This window comes from Culex pipiens, chromosome 2 (assembly GCF_016801865.2).
Source record: "Culex pipiens pallens isolate TS chromosome 2, TS_CPP_V2, whole genome shotgun sequence".
Lineage (NCBI taxonomy): Eukaryota > Metazoa > Arthropoda > Insecta > Diptera > Culicidae > Culex > Culex pipiens.
In genome coordinates, this window is record NC_068938.1 from 55740347 (window position 1) to 55766310 (window position 25964).

General features: G+C 35.1%; 1 protein-coding gene across 2 annotated transcripts in view; it reads right to left on the reverse strand.

Annotated features, from left to right (window-relative positions):
* The window catches only part of LOC120430358 (kin of IRRE-like protein 3), a 450977-nt gene that overhangs the window by 4592 nt on the left and 420421 nt on the right, over nt 1–25964 (reverse strand). The window contains exons 6-8 of one of the 2 annotated variants that reach the window (XM_052708962.1): nt 22018–22145; nt 9814–9982; nt 3968–4015 (exon numbers count right to left, since the gene is read on the reverse strand). In XM_052708962.1, the coding sequence (XP_052564922.1) occupies nt 3968–4015; nt 9814–9982; nt 22018–22145 (345 nt within the window). The remainder of the gene's footprint in view (nt 1–3967; nt 4016–9813; nt 9983–22017; nt 22146–25964) is intronic. The other variant, XM_052708963.1, reaches the window with a different exon arrangement.

Below are 25964 nucleotides of genomic sequence, written 5' to 3' on the forward strand. Positions count from 1 at the left end.
TTTTTGATTTTCGAGATTTTTTGATATGTTTTAGGGGACAAAAACCCGCAACTTTTGAGCCATAGAGAAACATGGTCAAAAAATCTGCCGCCGAGTTATGAATTTTTGAAAAAATAGTGATTTTTGGAAAAAATCGAAATTTCATGCAAAAACAAATTTGATGTAATTTTTTAATGTAAAATTGAATTTCCAATCGAAAAGTACTGTACAGATTTTTTGATAAAGGGCTCTGTTTTCAAGATATAGCCACCGAAAGTTTTATTTTAGCGAAATATTTGCAGTTTTTCGATTTTTAAAAATAGTGACCATGAGTGACCATTTCTAAAAATATTTGTATTGAAAAGTTCAGAAAATTTGCTCTGAAATTGTCTAAGAGACATTGAAGATTGGACCTCGGGTTGCTGAGATACAGCCGCTTTAAGGAAAAGAAACAGGAAAATTGAAGTTTTCTAAGTCTTACCGAAACAACCCTCCATTTTCTAATGTCGATATCTCAGCAACTAATGGTCCGATTTTCAATGTTAAAACATGAAACATTCGTGAAATTTTCCGATCTCTTCGAAAAAAATATTTTGGAAATTTTTAAATCAAGACTAACATTTTAAAAGGGCCAAACATTGAATATTACGCCCAAAACAAATTCTGGTATTTTATTTTGAGAAAATATTCTTCTAACTTTTTTTATACATTCTGAGTAAATATAAATAGTCTATGAATACCAAAGTTAAATCGGGCAAGAAGAGTTTGGATATAGATATTTAGAAGATTATCAGCAAATTTTTCAAATTTAAGCATTTTGAAATTATCAAATATGTACTCTAGCAATTCTTCAATGTTTCTTAACGATCAGTTGTGCAATGAAAAGTATTTTATTTTGTTCTGAATATCATAGCTTTTGAAGTTATTTGAGTACATGAAAAATTACACCGTGTACAGAATGATGCCAAACATGACTATAAGCATTGAAAAACAAATTTTATCCTGCAATTTGTTAGAAATTCAAATAATTATATAATATAAACTTAAAAATAAACATAAGTTTAAAAAATATTCCATCGTGGAACGGTTCTTTCAAAAGACTGGAGTTTCATTTAAAACTTAAATAAATGTAACATTTGATTATTTTTCAACAAACACCGGCATCTGTAGAAAATCAGACGTTTTAAAGCAGCTGTTTAAGCCATTTATTTGCATAATGTTTTGATTTTTTTTTATTGATTTCGGTTAAAACAGGAACAGAACAAAATTATTAGTACATCAATTTAAAAAAGTATTGCTCTAAAATCTTTTTAACTTATTCAGACTGTAGTCCCGATTTCCCCCGTTGAAGGTAGTGGCTTAAAGATAATTTGTATAGTATGTTTAATATAAAACATGAAATTCTAATATAATTTTGAAAATACAGTTCACATTTTTTTTCTAAGCTTTTCAAGAAATGCCATATAAAAAGATAAATAAAAGAAATATATAAATGAGAAAAATTGAATTTCTTTCGTCACAACAAAGAACAAAAAAAAAAATTAATGTTTTTTAAGCTTAATAAAAACTGCTGTCCTTATTTAGAAGTGTAGATTATCAACAATTAACAATTTTGAGCTAATTCTATGATTTGAAAAACAACAAATCAAATTAAAACATAAATTTTAAGACCCTATCAAAAATTTCCCGGGATGATTTTTTTGTTATTGGATTGTTATTGTTATAACAGACTAATAACACTTTTAGTTATTCTTCGAACAAATCTTTGTTATTTTTTTTTGTTATTTTAACAACTTATCCGATCATCCCAATAACAGTTGGAGTTATTCTTCCATAACAAAAATTGTTATTCGAAAGTTGTTTTGGCTTTCAACCAATATCAGACCATTAATAAATTTTGTTTTGATAACATAAACAGTTATGCAAAAATGGATATTTCAAGAAGATTCCATTACATTTTCTGTAATTTTAACAGTATTTGTGATTGAAATGGCCTGATTTTTGTTATTACCGTCTGCCAGGGACGCTCTATTAGATTTTTTAGCAATTTTTTGGTGGATTAGAACATTAATTTAAGGCTTTAACATAGATTAATTTCAATAAACAGCAAATCCCCATGTAGCCGAATTGAGCAAAAACCACATTTTTCATAATTCCGCACTATTTCAACCGATTTTAGCAAACATTGGGTGCAAACGAAACGGTATTAGATAAGCTTTTAAGTAAAAATAATAAGAAGTTTCAAAAATGTAGCCTAGCATTTGAAAAGGTCAAATGAAAACTTAAATTGCTGTTTAGACAAAACATATTTCACCGGAAATTTATTTGTCAAATACTGTTATCAGTGGTAGCACTGCACAGTGTCGTAGTTCGCAAAAGAAAAAGAAAAATGTATTCAAAAAAAAAATCCTCCCAAACCAATATCTCGAAAACTAATGGTCTAACTATTAATGTTGAAAAAAAAAAACAATTTTGAAATTTAAAGATCTTTTAAAAATAAATAATAACCTGAAAACTTTGGAATCAAGACATTTCAAATTGGCGTAATATTCAATGTTACTATTTGGAAAAACTTTTCTGCGAACTCTGTTCTACATTCTGATTCAATCGACGAAGTTTAAAATGTTGAAGTTTGATCAGGCAATAGGGGTTTTTTTCTCACAGGCTAATTAGTAGTCTTTTGGTGAAATCTACAATCTACATCTTGAAGTCCTGTGATTTGAATTCGTAAATTACTTTTGGAGCAACCTAATAAAAACTAGGACACTAGAAAACTGAAAATATGGGTTTGAATACTTTTAAGTTGTGTGCATATATTGCCAAAAATGATATTTAGAGGCTTTCAATGTTTATTGATAAGAAAATTGCAAAATTGAAAGTCTTCAAAGTAAATCGTGCTATCTTGTCGCAAGTGCATGCTGTGTCAAATTGAGTTACCTTCACAGATCACCGAAATTTGATTTCAATCCTGAGATATTCCACAAAAACCGGAGAAACTCCATGCATTGTTGTCACCCTTCATATGAAAGAAGTTTCCGTCTTATCGTGCTATCGTGACACACCCTGCAAATTGATGCATGTGCGACAACTGACCAAAGGGATTTTAGTCAGAACGCATTTGACAAACGTACACGCCCGACGACTGTAAACATTTTTAATTATAACTCGGGATTCTGCAACCATTTTCAACCAATCTTTGGGACAATGCATTTTTTTATTCAAGGTCAAACATTAAAACTCTTTTTTCATAGAACGTCAAAAAGCGACGTAAGACAAAATAGCACGAAGTGTTGCATTAAAGCTTCTTCACTCAAAATTCCGCATCAACCAAATCAAACTAAATTGTAGCAATAAAAGCCAAGTACCAGACAGATAACGAATCGCCCAATCCAAGGCCAATCACCCGAAATGTGGCCAACACCCGCAAACTCCCCACCCCCGGACATTTCACTTCAAGGAAGTGGCCCGCAAAAATTTCGCCAATTAACTTCAAACCCAGCACGTTTCCAAAATAAATACACAACGCTTTCGGGTTTTATTAGGCTCGTAAAAAGTGGCGCTGTCTGTCTTCAGTCCCTCGCGGAGAAAAGCCTAGGCCAAAGAAAACTCAGAGACCCCCTGGGGAGTGCGAAAGAGATGAGAGGGTGGACAAAGGGAAAGCAATCAACTTCGCTCTGACTGTGTTGGTGTTTTTTCCGGGCAGCGGCACGGCAGGGCCCCAGAGTCGTTGGCCCCGTCGGATTGCACCCCATAAATCAAGTTCGATAATCAGACCGCTCTACCCAACCCCCCTCTGTTTGCGTGATTTGGAGAAAGTTCTGAAAGGGGTGAGGATTGTAACAGTTAGTAAATCATGCAAGAGGCCGAGAATGAAGAGGGATGATCAAATGATCTAAAAACTTTACTGAAAATGAGGTGAGCAAGGAGATGAGTGAGTGAGTTTTTAAAAAGTGAAAAACTAACATTGAAAAATAAGGACTGAAATTACCCTTCATCCGGAGAGTTTGAAGTAAATCTTCAGTGGTACCCGGAGAGTCTAAATGAGAAAAAAATGATAAAAGAAAAGAATGAAAAAACATATTGATGAGGTGATGGAGAAACATTGGATGAATTGATTAAAATTAAACAGTGAGATGAACTTTGCAATTTTGTTTTGAATTTGTGCAATGATATTTTTTTATAAGTTGATATAAATTGAAGTAGTACAACAAGTTGCAAAAAATAAGTCCACATTTTTTCAGTAAAACGTTTTTTTTTCGCTTAAAAGTTATACATTTTTATTTTAGAGTCGTACATTTATCCAACGAGCAGGGTTACCAGATCAAAATAAAAAAAATCAGGCAAAGTATCGATTAAAAATCTGAAAAAAAACTGGCAGATGAAAATCTGATAATTTTTAATGGTGAAGGGGAGGAAAGATATGAAATAATTCATAAGTTTGTAGAATTGAGATGGTTTAACTGATTATATGGAAACAAAAACTTTGAATTTAAATTTTCTTCCAGAAAAACACAATCCATTTTTTAAATTTTGAATTAAATCCGTTCATTTTAATTTAAAAAAAAATTGTTTAAAATGGAAATAAAGTAAAATCTGGCAATATCTGGCACAGATAAGGATAAACGTTTACTCTGGCTGACACTTGAAAAATCTGGCATTCCCAGATTTATCTGGCAACCTGGCAACCCTGCCAACGAGGATCACCGAGTTAGATAAATACGACGAAAACTGAAAAAATCAAGTTGCGCAATGAGTTCAGTACAACATTTTTCGTTATTCCGACAAAAAACACACTTTGAAAGGAATGTTAAATCAAATAATTATGTGTTTCGTTCAAATCAAAACAATATTTAAAAGTATTAGTTTTCAACACAAGTGATACAAGTACCAGTTTTCAGCATCCATTTCAGTGCTGAAAAGTTTGAAGGTTTCAGAGCCCTTGTATAAAAAAATATTACTTTTCGATTCTGTTTTGGCAATTAAAAGTTTTGTAACTATTGTTTTTTTTATCTGAGCGTCAACGACATTTTTCTGATTTTTTTAAGAGCCTTGGTGAATGATGGTAATATTCATCAAAGAATGGTGAAAATATTTTTTTGCAATTCCGTCGTGAAACTACTTACTTTTCCTGTCATTCTTGAACGACGAAATAGCCTACTTTTCTGTACCAAAAATAACAGAATCGAATAGCAACACTTTTCAAAATAAATGCTGAAAAGTTCTACTTTTCAGCACTGAAATGGGTGCTGAAAATTTTAACTTTTCAGCACTTGTTTCGAAAAGTAACACTTTTCAACATTTTTTTGATTTAAACGATTTATTGACAAAATACATGAAATTTCGACTTTAAATTTCACTCAATGGGTGTTTTTCGAAATTGCAAAAAATGTTGTATGGAACTCGTTGCAAAACTTGATTTTTTCAGCACTCGTCGTATTTATCCAACTCGGTGAACCTCGTTGGATAAATGTACGACTCGTGCTGAAAAAATCCTCTTTTTGCAACTTGTTGCATAAACTACTATTGTCAAATTTTTTTGCACCAGAAACAGTTGAATTTTCATCTGGTTTACTTTTTTTATTACTCGAAAAAGCGGTAATATTCGAGACCTTCAAAACAGCATTTAAAGTTATTATTCAACCTTTTTAAATGTTAGGCTAGATATTTGAAATTTCCAGATATTTTTCCATAAAAGCCTATCTAATACCCTTTCGTTTGCATCCAATACAGCTGAAATCGGTTAAAATGGTGAGGAATTATGATTTTTTGAAAAAATGTAGTTTTTGTGGAAATCGACGAAAATGTTGGCTACAAATGTTTAAAAGAAATCTTTCAGTTCAGAGTATAAAAATATTTTGTTCTTTTCTAATAAACTTTTATTTTAAATTATTTTTAAATCTGGAAGTCAGCGAATTTAAATATTTTTTTTTTATTATTATAGAGACTTTACACCATTGTGCATTCATCTCTTCAAGGTGGATAGTGAAAGAGGAAAGATTACAGAGTTGAAAATCACTTGTCTGGCTATATTTCAATAGTTATTACCATGCCTTTTTTCTAACGATTTCTGTCTATGTTTCAAATATTTAGCGGAGTATTTAGAGAGTAAATTATCAAGTTCTTCAAGTTTATCTTCGTCCTCTTCTTCCAGGGATTTAGAAGTTATCTCACAACACTTTTTCTTATAATATTTTGCTTTTATGACATCTTCATCTTCTTCATCTGTTTCTTCTGCAGCCATCTCTCTTCGTTTTGTTGTTAATTCGTCATCCGCGTCCAAATATGCCTGTAAGCGCTTCCGGGTTTTGCGAGTGTGCTTAGAAAGCACGGTCTCGAATCCATCGTTGTCTTCTTCGTCAATTTCACTTGTTTCCATTGCATTTTGTTCTGGTTTACGGTTGTTGCTTTTACTGTTACTGCTGCTTGGCTCAGGTTCAATCGGTTGTGTACTGTTTTTTTGGTTCACCTTTTTACTCGAATCCGCACATTTTTTGTTCTTTGCTTTGAGTTTGCAAAGCGATTTTTTGCCTTTAATCGTCACTGCTGCAGCAGCATTGTTTATAGTGATTGATTTCGGCGTTGGCTGTTTCAGCAACATCCGCAGGGTCCGAACTCCATTTGGGATCCCTGGGAAGAAGTTAATCCAGCGGTCGTTGGTGATGGTCAAAATTTCGCCGTATTTACTCATCACTTTTACTACGTCGTCATTGCTTATGCCTAGAGGTAGGTCAAGCACACGAACTTCCGTAGCGTTGTTGTCCAGGTAAATCGGGATTTTGCAACCCTGATATACCAGGGGTTTGTCGATGATGGACGAGGCCATTGCTGAGTCGGCGAACTGCAACACGGCTATTCTTCTTCTATTGCATAATTGCAATGCTCGCAAGTTTTCTTGGTTTACTTGAAGGTCTGCGAGAAATTTTTTCACAAGCTTTGGGCTTGGTTGGTTTTGGAGTTGACAAAAATCCAGAACCACACTGTTTTTGTCTACGGTGCACATTTTAAAAAAGCGGCGACGCGCACACAAACTGCGGACTGGCGTTGAGAATGCGACTTGTAAGGTCGGCGGTTACTTTGCAACTGAATTAAATATTGTTTTTCATAGTTACTTAAAATTGAAGTATTTTTTTTAATGATTATGAATCAATAAATTTATATTATTTACGGATTATGCAAACAGGCTTTTCATGAAGAATTCTTGATTAATTTTCGCAGTATATTTTTTATTTATTTCAGAAATAAAATAAAGCAAGAAATATTTTTTTTTAAATTGAGTTAAATTTCTTATTTTGAAATAAAGACCGTTGTAAATATTGAGTGAGTGAGAGAAATAAAAATTATTTATAATGTATTTTCTAGCATTTTTAAAATTTTTAGTTTATTTTAAACAGCTTTAGATAATTTTGTAGAATTTCATCATGCAGATGTACAGCACCTTAAAAGATTTTTTTCGATAATTTGGTTTTACTCCGAAATTATAAATTCTTTAAAACTTATAATTATTATTGAAATATTTTTTCGTAATCCTCCTCCACCAAGTTGAGAGAACAAAAGTTTAAAAAATATTTGAAGCTTCCAGAGAAGCTTAATGATTTTTTTTACGATGGTGATGATTGTGTTTTTTTGCAACTGACAAAAAACTAAAAAAAAAGAAAGACTTTTTTTTTAACTCCATTAAACTTTTATTCTGGTCCTTCACTGCTTCGTAAACCCCCTCTCCCCTGCCATCAATGCTTATTTTAAATTTTTGAATTGGAAAGAAAAAAGAAGTGGAGTCAATTTTAAAACAATTCTTAAGTTTTTTTTTTCTTGAAAAGGTCCAATAAGCTATTGTGAATCATGCATTTTTCTGCGTCTATTCAGTATGTTAAACTCGCTTAAAAATAGTCCAAGTTTTTCATTTTTTGAAATAGGAAAAAACTGAAAAACTTATGCAACTTGTTTCAAAGCAAACCATCAACAGCATCATGGATCGCAGAATTTTATAATGAAAATAAAATTACAGAAATGATTAAAAAATAAAACACAAAAAAAAACTAAAGACAAACCAACTGTGCAAAGATAACGAGTAAATTGTTAAAAATGGTGTAAAAATGTTGATAATTTAGAAAAGGTTCTGAATTTTCTAGATTAAATTTTCAAAACAACCTATCCCTCATGGGTTTCCTATGCAGATAGGGCCTTTTGAAAATTTAATCGAGAATCAGTGATGCAAATGAGTGATAGAAAAGCTATCAATTGATTATCTCTGCACCAAAAACATCCGAGAGTATAGCGGCCGTCACTATAGCTTGTGAAATCTTTTCTGGTGTCTCGTGATTCCCAGCGATGTCATTCTCTCTCTATCACTCCTCCCCTTTTCCTCGACTATGCGCTTTCACCGCTAAGTCTCTCAATCTCTCCGAAAACTGCAATGAGAGAACGCGAGATGGCGATTAGGAGCCGACCACGCATGACGTCCCGTTAAACTGCGTTTGCGAAATTGGTTTTGTGACGGCTTTTGTGGTTGAACGCTGTTGCGGTAGGATGATCGTGGAAGCGGGAATGAGAGAGAAAAGGAAAATGTCTATCGCGAGTGTGTAAACACGAAAACGAGTTCGGCTATGTTCGGTGCTGAAAGTGTCAATAAGGAGAGAAGAGCAGTTGTATTTGAGGCATGAATATTCAGGCGAGATAATTGTAGTTGCTGAGAGCTGATATTTTGATATTTTAACAACCCTGTCGAGAATTAAGGTTTTCCAGCAACAACCCATCTAACAAATATATTTAAGAGATTACCACGTAACCCCCTTCCTTTAAAAAATTACCCTCCAAAATTAAATAGGATTTTGTATTGGCCGTAGGCAATCAACAAACCCATAACATCCCCCTCCCCTAAAGTCATTGCGTGATTTATTGATGGCCCCTTCGCTTGATGACAAAAAGTTTAAACTTTTAACAAGCCAATTTTAATCTAAATTTTTAAAATTTCATACACTCCAATCATTAGTTTTCAAAAAATTAAGACTTGAAGTACACAGAAAAAATCATGGTAATATTACATCTGGGAAAGGGTATTTCTTTTATGTCCGAAAAAAAGGTGTAATTATACCTCTGGAAATGTGTAATTTTACCACTTTTCTGGTGTAATGTCACTTTTTTAGTCTAAATTCATGTAAAATTAAATCATAAAAGAGGTAATATTCAACCTTCCAAAGTTATTTTGATTATTTTTTACTGTGTAAAACAAACAAAAAACTTTTTGCGGTTTTGTTCATCGAAAATTCCCTAAAGCTCCATTTTTTTTTTTGAGCTAACCCAATTTTGCTAAAAATGATTCTATACGCAGTGGAATGCATTTTAAATTGATTTAAGTTAATTGCACATAAATTTTCGTTATAAATTTGAACTATATTAAAAACATTGTTTTGCCTCCTGATTTTTCAGACTGACTTTGAAGGAAGGGGGGAGGACCAGTCGAACAATTGGGCAAAAATATTCTCAAATATATTTAGACATTATTGAAAAGAAGGGAATTTGTGGAATTGTAGTTGTTCTTCAGCATGATAGCTATTTTTTATTTCTGAATTGTTTGGATTGCTTTATTTTCTTTGAAATTCAACAAAACGTTTCATAAACATCTCTCCAACCCGTCAAAAGCTCATCAATATTTAACAAATCATGAAGACTTGTAGAGGTTAAGCTCGTTTCCCAAACAAAATCCATCTCGAGGGAGGTAAACATTCAGTTTTGTATGTTTCGTGTTTTTTCCTTTCTTCTTTTTTCGAAAGCTCAGTAAGAAAGCAATAAAAAAACGGGGTAAGAGGGGGGTGGGAGGAGAAGCGAAACACTCACCGTTGAGCACGTGCACGTTCACCGTGATCGGATTGGCCGTCGAGGGTGAGCACGTATACTTGCCCGAGTCGGAGGTTTTCGCCCGCTGGATCAGCAGATAGGACGTCGTGATGTCACCCTTCTCCGTTATCACCGACACGCCGCCACGTGGCGAATCGTAGTTGATTTCCTGCGTGGAGAAAAAAAAGAAGAAAACGTAGAAAAGTTGTATCAGAAAAGAAGCATTTTGTAGGCGGAAAATAAAAATCGGCAAACAGTTTTGACACACACACACTCCTACACAAAATCAAACATCCAAAATCACACTCACACCCACATAAGATGAAAGATGGTCCCAACAGTAGATTATGACAAAGGTCGTCAACGGCGTCGGTGGCATTGGCGTCAGTGTATCGGATTGGAAAATAATCAGCAACAAAGGAAAGAACGCCCACCTTCCAAAGCAAACATCAGAAGGGGGAAAAATGTATTAAAAAAAGACTGTTGGGGACAGAAGGAACGTGTCAGGAAAGCGATTTTTCCTCAAAAGTTTAGGACCGTTTGATAATTTCACGCGTTGATATGGCACACACAATGGGTAGTGAAATGTTTATTTTTATCTTATTTACCTATTTTCTTATGTTTTTCTTAAGCTTAAAAATGTTTTCTTAATAAAGAAAAAATCCCACATCTCTGAATACAGCTTTAAAAATCCCAATTTAAAGTCCTCCAAAAACAATCACTTGATATTCATCAAAGAGCGTCTAACACTGTGCGACGTTCATTTCGGGGTTGTGTCATTTTCCGGTGTCAAAATTAGATTTAGATCAGAGAAATATGGTACGCTTCGTCGAAGCCATCACCTTGGATGTTCTTCCCAAACCTACAGCCCGTAGAGCTCGGCCTTCGCGTTGACGTCTTTGCCTCTGTGTCGTCGCTCTAATGGAAGGGAAAATGGTTTTCCTTTGCCGAGCTTTTTTTTTTACTTCTTCCTATTCGATTCATCCTTTCTAAAACGCTTTCCACCACGCATTTTAGCGCCGTTGGGCTGAGAATGGTGAAAAGAAAAGGCACGTTATGATTGAATACGCTAGGTTCCATTTTTCATTTTAATGTGTTTTGCTTGACAAAGGTGCTATTCGAACCGTCGTCCCATGGTAAGTGGGAGCGGCGCTTTTTGTCAAGTGAGATGGGGAATGTTTCGATGGACAAGGAGTTGATATTTCCTAGACATATTTGACATATGGCAGCGGCAGGACGTGGATACAGTTTACTCGATAAAGGAAAATTTTGATATGACTATTAGCACTTTCGAAAAACTGACTTATCATGTGCCATTTAATTTATTGATGTCGATAACGATACTAGACTCCATCTTTTTTATGATATTTAACAGTTCGATAAAAGCTGAGCAGTTCCCTTCGGAATCGGTCTTTTTTCTTTAATTTTAATTTTGTATTTTTTAATCCGGCTGAAAATTTTTTGGTGCCTTCGGTATGCCCAAAGAAGCCATTTTGCATCATTAGTTCGTTCATATAATTTTCCATATAAATTTGGCAGCTGTTCATACAAAAATGATGTATGAAAATTCAAAAATCAGTATCTTTTGAAGGAATTTTTTGATCGATTTGGTGTCTTGGGCAAAGTTGTAGGTATGGATATGGAATACACTGAAAAAAAATGATACACGGTAAAAAACTTTTTGGTGATTTTTAATTTCACTTTTTGTCACTAAAACTAGATTTGCAAAAAAAACTATTTTTTTTCTTTTTTCTGATATGTTTTAGAAGACATCATATACCAACTTTTCAGAAATTTCCAGAATGGGCAAAAAAACTTTGACCGAGTTATGATATTTTGAATTCATACAATTTTTCTCAAAAAATTGAAATATTGCTCGCATATATTTTTCAACTTCATATTTTGATGTAAAATCGCATTTGCAATCAATAAGTACTGCAGTGAAATTTTGATAAAGTGCACCGTTTTCAAGTTATAGCAATTTTTAGGTAACTTTTTTCAAAATAGGCGCAGTAATTCATTTTTTTTTAAATAAGTGCACATGTTTGCCCACTTTTGAAAAACATATTTTTGAAAAGCTGATAAAATACTCAATATTTTGCTTTTTTGAACTTTGTTGATACGACCCTTAGTTGCTGAGATATTGCCATGCAAAGGTTTAAAAACAGGAAAATTGATGTTTTCGAAGTCTCACCCAAACAACCCATAATTTTCTAATGTCGATATCTCAGCAACTAACCGCGTTGCTGAGATGTTGGCATTTGAATTTCTTGTTTCTTTTTCTTTTATTCGCTGTATTTCTGCAACCAGAGGTACAATCTTCAATGTCTCTTAGGCAATTTTATTGGAAATTTTCTGAACTTTTCAAAAAAACGTATTTTTAGGAATGGACAATCATGGACACTATTTCAAAAAATAAAAAACGGTGATTTTTCAGTTAAAATTAAACATTAAGTGGCTATACCTTGAAAACGGTGCACTTTATCGAAAAATCTGTTAAGTACTTTTCGAATGCAAATTTGATTTTAACATTGAAAACTGAAGTCAAAATTTGTTTAGACTAAAATCATAGCTCGGTGGCAAAATTTTTGTCCATACTTCTCTGTGGCTAAAAAGTTGCGGTTTTTTGTCCCTTAAAACATATAAAAAAATCAAAAACTAGTAAATGCGGATTTTTTGAAATTGAACATCTGTGAAAAAAGTTAACTTTATTTAAAATAATATTTTTTTTCTGTGTCCCTTTTTTCTGAAAAGTCCTCATTAATGCCTACAACTTTGCCGAAGACACCAAATCGATCAGAAAAATACTTCAAAATTAACGTTATTTAAAGTTATTTACGTACCATTTTTGTATCGACAAGTGCAAAAAACCATTTCTGGTTTTGGTGGAGAGCTGCTAATTTTTTTTAATCGAAAAAAAGCATTACATGTATCAACAATTTTATTTTAAACATTGAAAATTGAACGAATAATTTCCCAGACATCGTTTGTTGAAAATAAGAGCTTATGAAATGACACTGGAAAATTTATTTTTTCTCAAATTTTAAACTAAGGTAGACAATATTTCAGACAATATCAACAAAGCCTGAAAAAGAAGAATGTAGGAACTGTGAATACATAGAGACGAGTTGTTCCTTTTAATTCCGCTATATATTTTCAATATCTTGACAGATACGTATTTCGTCTACTACTTGCAGACTTCATCTGTCTACGTGGATGTGGATAAAGTGTCATCCATTAAGTACGTCACATTTAAATCAGCCAAAATTTACTCCCCCCTTTGTCACGATTTCCTTATGCTTTTAACACGCAACGTCACGCTTGCTCAAAACCCCCCTCTTCCCTCAGATCGTGACGTACTTTATGGATGATGCCTAATGGACGTCCCCTTAAGAATTAAATCGAAATAATGTAATAAAATATTGCCCAGTCTTGATTTGGTCCCAAAACCTCAAATCAACATTCAAACAGAATTGAATTTGACTTCTATCAATTCTCAATGTATACATACATCATGATGAGTATAATTGGCGTATACATCATAGTTTGTTTGCTTAATAAAATGGGCCACAGAGCAGTTTTTTGAAAAATTCTTTCGTCAGGAGGTAGCTTTTAAGATTCTTTATCAGACTGTACAATAAAATTGAAAATGTTCAAAATGGCGTATACATCATATCGCCGTAAAACGGCAGATCAGTGTTCTGTTCTCGTTCTGGAGTCGAGAACAGAACACTGATGAAGTCTGCAAGTAGGGGAAATCTACCCATTTTAATCCTAATAAGCGGTCGTGTTTGAATGATGCTGGATAATCTAGAGTCTCCCTTGAATTTTACTAAAACCAAGTACACCAACGAGTAGAGCAAGTTTTTGTGAACATTTCTGTTTATTTTCACTTTCACTAAAAGTTATTCTATTTCTTTACCAAGCATTTAACAAAAAAATTCCCAAGGGTATTCTAATCGAGGCGAATGCATTGGGCCACGCCCATTTTTCTAATATCGGCTTAGTTCTTTTTTCTTCCAACACTCTGTCGAGTGTTGCCATTTGCGCTGACAGTTCAAACGAACTCTCACGAAAAGTGGCATTTATAGGGAAAGTTTCCTGGCATCGCTGGCTGTGCTGCTGGTGGTGTTGACGGCCAGCCTTTGTTCTTTTTTGCCTTCGTCTCTCGCTCGGTTTTCTTCAGCCTTCGATTGGAATGCAAAGTGAAAATTGAAACGTCAAACGACTTGGCGCGTTTGTTTTTTTGATGGCGCTTGCTAATTTATTACATTTTTCGGGATAATTCTTCAAGTGAGTGACTAAGTAACGGTCAAAAGAACATGTTGCCGGTAGTTGGAAGCAATTTCATATCTTAAGCGCCGTGAAAAAGTAAGCGAAAGTGAAAAGTTAATTTTGGCGATATTCATTAAGCGTTTGAGGGATTCTCGTGTGTGTCACTGTGTGTGCCAACAAAATGATGAGAAGTGGTCTCGCAAAATACAAATTATGATCAAAAGTGCATTAAATGTGATCTTTTTGGCCAGTAAGTGGCATACATTTGCGTGCTTACTCGAGGCGGTGCTGTTGCTGGTAAGTTTATAGCCCAAATAGTATTTTTGGAGCTTTAATCGAGCATCAAACTCTCCATATGACGAAGATAGGTGTTTGATTGGAAAGGGTAGATTTCCCCTAGTAGACGAAATACGTATCTGTCAAGATATTGAAAATATATAGCGGAATTAAAGGAACAACTCGTCTCTTTGTATTCACAGTAATGCATTCTGCTAAAACGCTCAACCAAACCACGAATGTAGGAAGTTTTCTGAACCTTTCGAAAATATTTTTGCCGGGGTGATTTTTCTTCATAAAATAAAAAAAATGTTAAAAATATAAATAACAGGCCACGGTTTCAACATTTGAATGAAAAAAGTGTTTTAAATTGCACTATACACCTGTCCAGTTGTTTTGCAATCATTAATTTCCAAGATTTTAAGTCTTGACGAAAATTTTATTTTTGCGAGAAAAAATTTTTTTGCTTTGCTGTACATTGTACATCAATAAAAATTCTTTAATGGGTTTTTTCACGAAATTACTTTTTTGTGCGTTTTTTTTTTAGATTTTGTTGATTATTTTTATTTATTTTTGAACAGTTTGAACTAAAAACTCAAGCTGCTCTATTTGACTGGAACTTACTTGAAAAAAAAAACTTTTTTGAAAGATCTGCTAAAATCTTGCAAAAATATGTAAATTTTGTTTTCTTCAACTGTAGTACAACCAGATTTTTTTTCCTGTGTACATTGATGAAAAATAATGAAATCAAACGTGTAAATAAATTCAGCAAACAAGTCTTATTTTTCAAACATTCTAACGTTATCTAGAAAAAAAAAACAATACACCGGTAAACCATTTTGATGGCCTTAAATGTTCATTTTTCTCAATTTGTAGGTGAATTTAGTGTTTGTTCCAAAAATTCCTTAATAGTAGTTTATGCAACAAGTTGCAAAAAGAGGATTTTTTCAGCACGAGTCGTACATTCTAATGAGGTTCACCGAGTTGGATAAATACGAAAAGTGCTGAAAATATCAAGTTTTGCAACGAGTTCCATACAACATTTTTTGAAATTCTGAAAAACACCCATTGAGTGAAATTTTAAGAGCGAGTTTTGTTTTTCTTGCTCTTGTTAGTGCCATAGTTATAGAAATAATTGTTCCAAAATGGATTATGATGCAACACACAGCTGAAAGGAACTCCAAAACTCTGTTATGAATTGCAAAAGAACTGATTGTATCTTGATTATTCACCAATAAAACCGAATTGAAAATTGAAGAGCGAGTTTTTCACCATTTCTTCAAATAATTTTTTTCCAATCAAATTTACAATTCCATTACTTCTAACTAACGTGAAATTTCGCAAGGATTCTAAATATGTCAAAATTGAGATCAAAAAGTGCCGCTATGGAAGCATACAGGGCAAAAACTAACGTTGTAAAATGTTTGTTATAGAAAAATCGAAAAATTATGAGAAAAACTGCAATTGGCTAAAAAGTTAAATTCCCTAACTTTTGACCTATAGGAGTATGGGTGTTGGAGGCTGTTGCAAAAAGATATAAAGGTTTTACAAAAATCCATTTTTAACAGTAATTTGCAAAAGCTATGAGAAAAAGTTAAACCAATCCTTGATGTCTATGGTACATTTTGAAGTCCTTTAAAAGACCTTTCGAATGCAACGAATGAGTTTCGAACGAGTTGGAATTTATGAAGTTTTACGAAAATGCGAGCAATTTTAAGATTTTTTTGTTTTTTGAACTTCCATGCTAGTTTTACCCCACTTCCCTTTGTCGTAGAGGGCTCATATTTGGCATGAGTTCATCTCATGTATACACTCAAAAAAATGAGTTCGCGTAAACGTGAACAGCATTCATGCCAACGGGAACCAGGAAGAAAACTGTTCACTTTTATGGTGCAATGCACTATACAACTTGAACAGTTTTCTTCCTGGTGCCCGGTGGCATGCACGCTGTTCACGTTTACGCGAACTCATTTTTTTGAGTGTAGTCAAACAAACACTGAAAGTTTCATCCAAATCGGAGAACCTCGATACGACCTCTAGAATAAACCGAGAAAAATCTACAAAAACAGCCTTTTAAGAGCAATTACAAAAAAACAGGTACATTCTAAAAATATTAACCTATTTCACATTTTAACATTTAAAATATAAAACTAGGCATTGTAAAACAAATTAAAGCTATTTTTCGAAAAGTTTTATTGAAATCAATTTCAAAAGAAATTCGTTCCGGTGAAGGGAAAACGTGCTCTGTTGAATTAAGTTTGAATTTTCATAAAGATTTATACAAGTTTCACAACTTCCAAATTTTCACATTTTTTTTATTTTCATAGAGAAAATCAATAAAAACTGACTGTTTTTTTTTTATGTGAAACTTGATCAATACCAACCCTGACAGTCCTCCTCCATTCCCACAACATCGACATCCGGCTTCATTACGATGAGCATCGATGAAAACATTGGCCAGAAGTGGCCCACACGTCCCCACTCTCAGCTGCCAAGCCCGACTTTGACCAAAAGCTTCTTAACTGATGCTGCTGGTCGGAATCCTCGCTTTGGGCAAGCAAAGCGGGAGAGTTGGCGATAACTGCACACATAATTATCGTAAGTTAAGCCATGGGTGATAATGGCACATTCGGTACAAATCCCACCCCGCCCCTCCCCCTCACCGGAAGTGCCTGCGCCAAGCAAACCGGGAAAACAACGAGGACGACTTTGCAATCGGAAGGGTCGAATAAAAACCCACGTTTTATTTAATCACCTGATGGTACCTCCTCCATGTGTGTGTGTGTGATTGTTGGTGTGTCATTAACTTCTACTGATTCGGGTCACGTGGTCGGCGGCACGTGCGGGGGGAGTGTGATGATGCTGGAATGTTTATCCCGGACCAAGAGAATGGCCATTTCCAGATAAACATTTATTGCCCTCGGGGTCATTTAAGGATTAAACTGTGTGTGTGTGTTCAGGCTCACATGTGTTTGCTCGGGGGTGGACCCGTCAGACACGGGACGTGAAGAACATTTAATTAGATGTTCATTAGAACAGCATCATTATGTTGATGGGGAAAAACTTTGCCTCGTCTAGTTCATCTTGTCAGCACGAAGAAAAAACACAACGCAAGCGAAATAGTCCCCCAGTTATGGCCGCGGATTATCGACTCCGGCCAACGGATGACCATGAAACTTGTCGTGATGTGAACAGTGGGTTCAATGTTTGAACTGTAGTGGATTATTTTCTGAATCTTTTTAAAATTATTTTCCGCCAACTCACACTCTCTTCTAAAAAAAAAAATCGAGAGATAATCACTTTATAGGAATTTTAATGTAATTTTCGAATCCGTGATCACCCAGAGAAGTCATTACTATAAAAATACTTACGATTAAAATACTTCATCCATTCAATAAACTTTGGACCAAACTTAAAGAGTTGCTTTGGAGAATTTGAACGGTGTGCGTCGCGGTTATCACGCAGGATTTTCGTTGCCGTTTCCGTTTTGTTTTCCCCCCGATTGTGTGTGTATTTCGACCCGGGTGATTTCGCGATTGTTTGACAGTTGCTTTGGCGGATTTGAACGGTGCGCGTCGCGGTTATCACGCAGGATTTTCGTTGCCGTTTTCGATTGTGTGGGTTTTTCGGTCCGGGCGGTTTCGCGTTTTCGCATTTTATTTGGTTTTATCTTTCCACAGCCGGCTGTCTAAGATTGAATCATTAATGCTAAACTCAACCAAATAACCGGGAATAATCTCATCCGCATCCTCCGACTGTTTGCCTTGAGAATGTATAATACATCACACTATTAAACCAAATTTATTGACTATTGGGTCGCATCATCATCCTCTATGTTGAATCCTGGCCATTACCCTTACCCACTAACAAAATCCCAAGTAGAAGTAGTTTTCCGGCACACGTGGGGGTATGGATATCGTATAGAACCCACCCTTGGTAGCAACCTGTGCTAACTAACATTCCCGTCCCAATCCCCCGAGATCTACAAACTGACATGGCGGGCGCCGTTGGTGGCCAATGACTGTAACCTATTTGCTTCAGATCTAGTTTTAATGATCTTGATGTTTTATCTTTTCAACTCATTCATACATGCTGTTGATAAGGGAAACACCATTAGATCGTTCAAGCGTATGGTCGGTTGTATTGATAGGATATTACGGTCCTGTTCAGCAACGGAGAAGGACAACCATGGGTGGTCTCTCATGCTCATGCTCATGCTCATGCTCAATAAACTTTGGACTAAACTTAAAAACTGCACCAAAAACTGCAAAATGACGCAATTCTTGAAGACTCTTTTCTGTTCCGTCACCAGCAGCAACAAACGGAAAGTACTAACGCTCAACGGTCACGTCCACCTGATGAAACCGTATAAAAAGTGTGTAAACCTCGCCAACAAGTATCTTTTCGCCATAAATTTGGGCATATTTGTTTTCTTCTTCGTCGTGCTTTATTCCAAGAACAAGCCAACTTTCGGAAGCTTTTGTGTACGCGCGCGTGTTATCTTTTATGTTAGCGTTTTTTCTGTGCTCCAGTTCGGTGCCAGTTTTCTTTTCTCCCTTCGGAAAACTTTCACCGAGCTTTTTCGCCGCCCCAAGGGAAGGAAAGCCAGACCACCGCGGGGCCAATCGAGGCCTGCGCCATATCTGAGGACATTAATTTTACCCCCAAGGGCGGTGGCGTGAGCGTCCAGCCAGCAGCAGCAGCAGGCAGCCCTGGGCCACGTGGCCTAGGTTCGAATCCCTGATAGTATGTTATGGTTTGGTTGAGTTATTGCACCGCGAGGACGGTTCAGTGCGCGGCAGATAATTCTCAAAGTTTGTTTGGTGGTGGAAGTGGGAGACGGAAATGAATTTTAAAGCTTTCGTTTGTAAAAAAAACTATTTTGATATTGTCTGTAGAAACTCATTTCAATCTTACCTTAATCATGTTTGTGATTTAATTATACATATACCAAATGGATGGGTGTCAATCTGAAAACAGACTTTCGAAAATAATAAAGCAAATCGCGTTAAAGCAAAATCCCTTTTACAATAATGATTAAATTTGTTTGAATAACATGTTTCATATCACCAAACTGAATAAAGTCATTTGAAAAAAGTTTAATTATGTAAGGTTTTAAAAAAGTTTATGATTTAATAGTGAAGATTTCCCTATATTGGGACTATAATTAGACTTACCAAATTAACGATTTTTTCTAGGTATTTATCGATTCGATAATTTTCAGAAATCTGCCGTTTGTGCACGACACTTACTAATGACATACATTTTGTTGAGAAAGAATGAATATTGTCTTCTTCTCAAAAAAAGTGGGACCATTTATAAATCAAATGAACACTTTTGGAAATGTCACATCCCCCCTACCACTTGTGGATCTAATATTTTTGTTTGTATGGAACGCGGAGAAAAGCTTAAGTGGTCCCATTAATTTTCACTCTTCATTTTTTTTCGTTGAAAATTCTACAACCAGTGGCAGTGGAGGTGTTGGTACAGATCGCGCCGATGAGGGAAAGCAAAAGTACTCATCGAGTGGGTATTATTCGGGGACACTACCAAATGCTCACATTCGTAATACTAGGTTAGGCATCGGGAAGAAATCGTCAATATCGACTGTTAAGTCGCAGTACGCGGGAAAGAAGAATCAAAACAAACTGTAGATGTACAGTAGGTGAAGACTTCTACTAGTTTGCCGCGCAGTCGTAGAAAGTGATCTGGAAAGGAAAGAATTTTGATTCTTGCTCGCGAAAGGGAAGATTGTTGTTGGGAGAAAGGTTAAGTGAGGAAACTAAATATGTAAGTACTAACAAGTTGTTAAAACAAAGAATGAAAATAAACAATTTGTTTAGCTTTTAGCGAGACCATCAACATCAGGTGTTTTAATCTCCGCTCAAAAGAGGCGACCTCAAAACTCCCCCAACAGGAGGTTAACATATTTTCAAATTACAATAACAATCGATAAACTGTCACCAAATATTAGTTTCAAAAATGTTGTATTTACAATTCCGTCGTGAAACTACTAACTTTTCCTGTCATTCTTGAACGACGAAATACCCTACTTTTCTGTACCAAAAATAACAGAATCGAATAGCAACACTTTTCAAAATAAATGCTGAAAAGTTCAACTTTTCAGCACTGAAATGGATGCTGAAAAGTCGAACTTTTCAGCACTTGTTGCGAAAAGTAACACCTTTCAACATTTTTTTTTAATTTAAACGATTTATTGACAAAATACATGCAAATTTGACTTAAGAGACAGTATTTGTAAATATTGCTCGGGTTGTTCTAGAGGTCGTATCGAGGTGCTCCGATTTGGATGAAACTTTCAGCGTTTGTTTGTCTATACATGAGATGAACTCATGCCAAATATGAGCCCTTTACGACAAAGGGAAGTGGGTTAAAACTTTGAAGTTTGAGGTCAAAAAAACATGACAAACATTAATCATCAATATTTCGAAAGTACCACGTGGTTTATGGACGATCACAATGCTTTCAGGCCTCTTCACTGATCCTTACTGAACGAAACTGAAGAGATAAACTCTGCCCTTCGCCCACCCAAAGATCAGTAATCTTTGCTCTATTTCCGGCACTTCCTTAACTTCCCTTAAATCCCCCTACCCAAGCGAAAAACTGCAACCAGCAAATAATTCTGCTTACAGTTGCCAGATATCTGCCCAAAACTACCCAAGTTCGTCTAGCTTTCTCCCCCTAAAATTCAAACCGGGGGGAGAAAAGTGCCAACTCTGCCAAATCCCGACGTTTTCGGTCCGATTACAGCGAGGGCATTCCGATAAGCCCCCTTCGTTCTGGTCCGATTCCGATTCCGGACTTTTGGACTGCCTCTCCAGAATCTGCTACACAGTAACGAGAAAATCCCACTCTGCAGATAATTCCTTGCAGCAGCAGCGGTGGCCACATAAAAGCGTTTTATGCTGAGGTGCAATTAATGGCACACGCCAGCAGAGGGTGGGATTTGGGCGGTAATTCGTTGGTGGCAGTGTGGGACCTCAACGATGAGAGCGAACATCCCATAAGTCAAATTTGCACTGGCACACACACACAAAGCTGCTGATCACAACTTAATGAACGTCCGGAAATGACGCACACACACTGGAAGTCACTACGAGCTGCTTCTGGTGGGGGGAAATGAAATTGCTAAGGCTCTGGTGGTTATGGAACATGGGATGGAATTTGAAATTGGTTTCGTGGTAATTACCATAACTTCCCCGTCATGTACTCATCGTCAATGTGATGGACATGGATTACGTGATATCGAGCATGGTATCGAGAATTTTTAATGCAACAAAGAAAGGACACGAGAAGCTTTTTTTTTATTTGAAGATTAAATCTTTAAATTTTGAAGATTTGAAGATATATAAATGAAGGTAAAATCTTTCATTTGGAACCAGTTTTTGGCAAAATTAAGTGATGACATAATAGAAAATTTTAAAACATTTTAAACCCGATCATAACTTTCCGTGCGCAATTACTATACACCTTTCTACCCTTCTTCACTGTTTGTTGTTGATTGATGCGGAAGGCAAAACGTCATCGTCACCACAGTCGTCGACATTATCATCGTCCTCCATCAAAGTCCGCCCAAGTCGGGCCAAGTCTGTCGAAACCTGGACAACATGCTCTTTTGATATCGCGACTCACCTCGCTGTTGTGTGTCCACAGGATGAGCGGCGGCGGTTCCGGCAGATGACGCACGATGCAGGTCAGGTTCACCGTCGACCCGGTGTCGATGTACAGATCCGGACCGCCCACTATCGTCGTGATGGGTTCTGCAAGGGATAGATAGGTTATAGAACAACATTAGTCGATTGAAAATGGTAATTTCAGAGCGGGGGGAAAAGGGGGAAATTTTAATGAGATGACACAACATCGGATGACCTCACCCCTCGAGGGATCTGTGCCAGCTGACTGTTGATGATTGACGAATTGAAGTTGTTGACCTCTTGGCCCTGCACGGAGATTTGCATACCGGTAGGCGTTAGACTCCAAATTGCCACCAGATGGGAGCACAGCAGCACTGATGATGCTCATCCGCGCGCAAACTTCTCCGCAATACGACACAATTTCTAGGCCCAAAAGTACGATTTCGCAGCAGCAAAACTGTTGAATTTCTTATCTGGCCCGCCGCAAACCGCCTGTCATTTAAATTATGTACGCCACCAGGCGAATGAAATAAATATCAACCGGCCAACTGGCCCGCCGCCGGCCATCCCGTCGATTCCGGAAACAGGCAACGGGGCCGTGCACATTGACCGAAAGGAAAATAATAACAAAAACATAAAATGAAAATTTTGACCCCGTCCGTCTCCTCTTACCCCTCAGGGGGGAAACTTTCGCATCAGTAAAAGCAGTAGTGAGTTTGCCTGATGTCAACAGAACGCTTCGGGTCATACGGGCTGGGTGAAACCCCGGATATGCGAACCGGATGGAACCGGATTCCGAGCACCCGACCGCAACTGGTAATTTTGGAGTGGATGGCCCGGGGACGTGCACCGATACCTGGGGAGAGCTTTGAATATTGATATGAAATTGAAATTTTTGACAAACGTATTGAATTATTTTCTAGAACGCGTTCTTTGTCGCATCTAGTCTTTGAACAATTTTTCTAACACTTTAACACCATTTTTGGTGTTCATTTTCAATTATTGTTTTATTAGAATTTAACAGTTCTGCTCCAGTAATGTTACCAGACGTACTTTTTTAAAATTACATGTACTCTTGTTGAAATAATACACGTATTAAATAATCGTGTTATTTTTCCATTTCCAACATTGAGATAACTTTGATATATTTGTTAGTAGAATTATTCATTGACTTTCTATTTCAGTATTTTTTAAGGAACCCTCCGATTTTTCAAAAATTTAATGATTGAAAAGCTGTACAAACAGTAGCCCATATAAGTTATTGAAAAAAAAAATGCTAATAAATGCAGCATTTACTCACATTGTCAAGTATTTTGTAATATATTTGAGTAAATATATTTGGTTTATATTCAAATGCACTCCATTTATCATATCGGTCCAGATCAATTCGTACATATGGGTAAATATTTCTTAGTTTAGATCTTACTAGCTAAGTGCTCTTTTAGAATTATTTGATTTTTACTCGTTTATCTCGACTGGGACAGTTAATATGGCTGTTTTCGGCTTAGCAGTCGACTGCTTAGCCAAAAACAGCCATAATATTTAATTTTGAGAAAACAACAACCTTTTTTCTGTTTTGCTTTGTTTTAGAAAATAAAACTTTGGTTTTATAAACTGCAAATCATTTCAAAACGATTCTTGGCAGAATTGATACTATTGGTTCACTATCCATGAACACATAAATGTCCCATGTATGTTACCTACTACCCATCATCTGAAACATTATTTTTACCAAAATGGTTTTAACATTTGGCTCGCGATGCAACCAGAAGTCGTGACGAAGATTTTGTGGCGTACAATACAATTTTAATTTGTGTTTTATTAGAATCAAGCAGTTCTTATGCAAAATATTACATTTTCAATTCAGAGATTTAGAGAAACGATTCTACTGAGATCAGTTAGTTAGAAAAGGTTAACACTGGAACGCCCAACGCACGTCAAACTTACACGGACGCCCAAGCCTCCCAAAAAAGTTGGAACGGTAACTTCAACTCGCTGGTTCTCGGGCATAACTCAACTAATCGGGACGATTCTTTTTTCCAGTGATTTGTAAGAATGTCGAAATGATCCTAGAACTTTGCAGAACTCAATTTGATCAAATCTGTAATTTTTGCAATCAAAACATCGTTCCAACTTTTTGTTTAAAGTCTGCCTCCGCAGAGTTTTTGGCATTTTTTTTCTACACTCCAAAAAAAAGTTGAAGCGATGTTTTTGATTGCAAAAATTACAGATTTGACCAAATAGAGTTCTGTAAAGTTCTAGGATCATCTAGACATTCTTACAAATCACTGGAAAGAAGAATTGTCCAGATTGGTCAAGTTTTGCCCGAGAACCAGTGAGTTGAAGTTACCGTTCCAACTTTTTTTGAGACTTGGGAGTTGGAATGTTAAATAGTATTCTTTATGTTTTATGATCGATTAAAAAAGTTCTCGAAATTATGGATTTTGAACGTTGCCAGTTTTCAATGCATAATTAAAAAAAATTACAATTAGATAAATTAGTTATTAATTATGCTAAGCTCAAGATAAGACAAACTATTTATTTCAAACAGGTTGAAAAAAAAACTAATAATTAATTTGATAGACAAATAAACAAACTTATACTGTCAACAATCAAGTGAAAAGCAAGAGTGCATAAGAATTGGCCGGAAAGCCTAGTTTGATGCCGCAAATGGGTTTATTTTCCCTATATTTTTCTGAGTTGATAATCAATTGAAGCATAATTGGTCTTGCTTTAAAATATCTTGAATAATAGTAAAATTCGATGTTTAGATTTACAAAAAGTTTTGAAAAAAATTATGATATTGTCATGCATTTTACAACGCTTTTTTCTTTAAAACAATGATACAATTGTTTTAGATTTGATTTTTTTTTTACATTCGTCTTCGGTCAGAGTCGAGGGACATAATCTTCGAAAATTTTTGCAACTGCCGCAGTTCTTTAGAATTTCGCATAAAAATCCATATTTTATTTTTGTTTATTTAAATTTGAATGAATCTTTATCCATCGACTTCACTTTTTATCACATCAAAGTGTAGTTTTGTTTATGCAACCTTTGGTTGCTGATTTTTAACCCAATCATTCTCAATTTTCAATCGCCGATATCAAGGAAACCATTGGTCAAATTCAAATTTCAAAAGTGCAACTTTTGTAAATTTTTCTCAACTCGTTGAACAAAATTTTTCAGATTTTTCAAATCACGACTTACATTTTGAAAGGCTTCAATCATATTATTTGGCTATAATTAAATGTTATACATGATTTTAAAAAATCTGAAAATATTTTTTTTTTAAAGTTGAAAAAATTTCATACACATTTCATACACAAATGAAAAAGGATAACTTACTCAACAAATCAAAATAAATTAAAATGGGCCAGATAAAAAAAAAAAATGAATGGTTGGAAAATGCATTTTCTGTAGATTCTGGTTCGATTTGGTGACTTTTGCCAAGTCATAATATTCGAAGAAAAATTTAGCACATAAAAAAAAACTTTTTTCAAGCCGTATTTTTTTATTAGCATGCTCAATTGTTTTAAATGATTTTTTATGAAAAACATTTAAATTAACTAACTTTTAATAAAATGTTAATAAATTGGATACCTTTGGTATAAAAAAGTTTAAAATTTCATGAAAATTAATTGGAAATTGATTTTTTCATAAAATATAATTTTGTGCAATCAAAACTAATTTTCTAGCAGGCATCAAAGATTGTCAACATTTACTTAGAAACATATTTTACTTGAAAACTCCTATACATTTGGTGATATTTTTGATTTTTTTTTTCAATTTTACTCAAAACTTGTAACAAAAAAACTAACGTTATCCGTTTATAGTGAAAAACTGTCCAAATAATACGATAATGCAGTCCCTTTTCCGATTTGAATTAATTTCCACTGAAAAAGCCATAACACCATTTGCATATTAAATTAATTTATTATTTTTTTT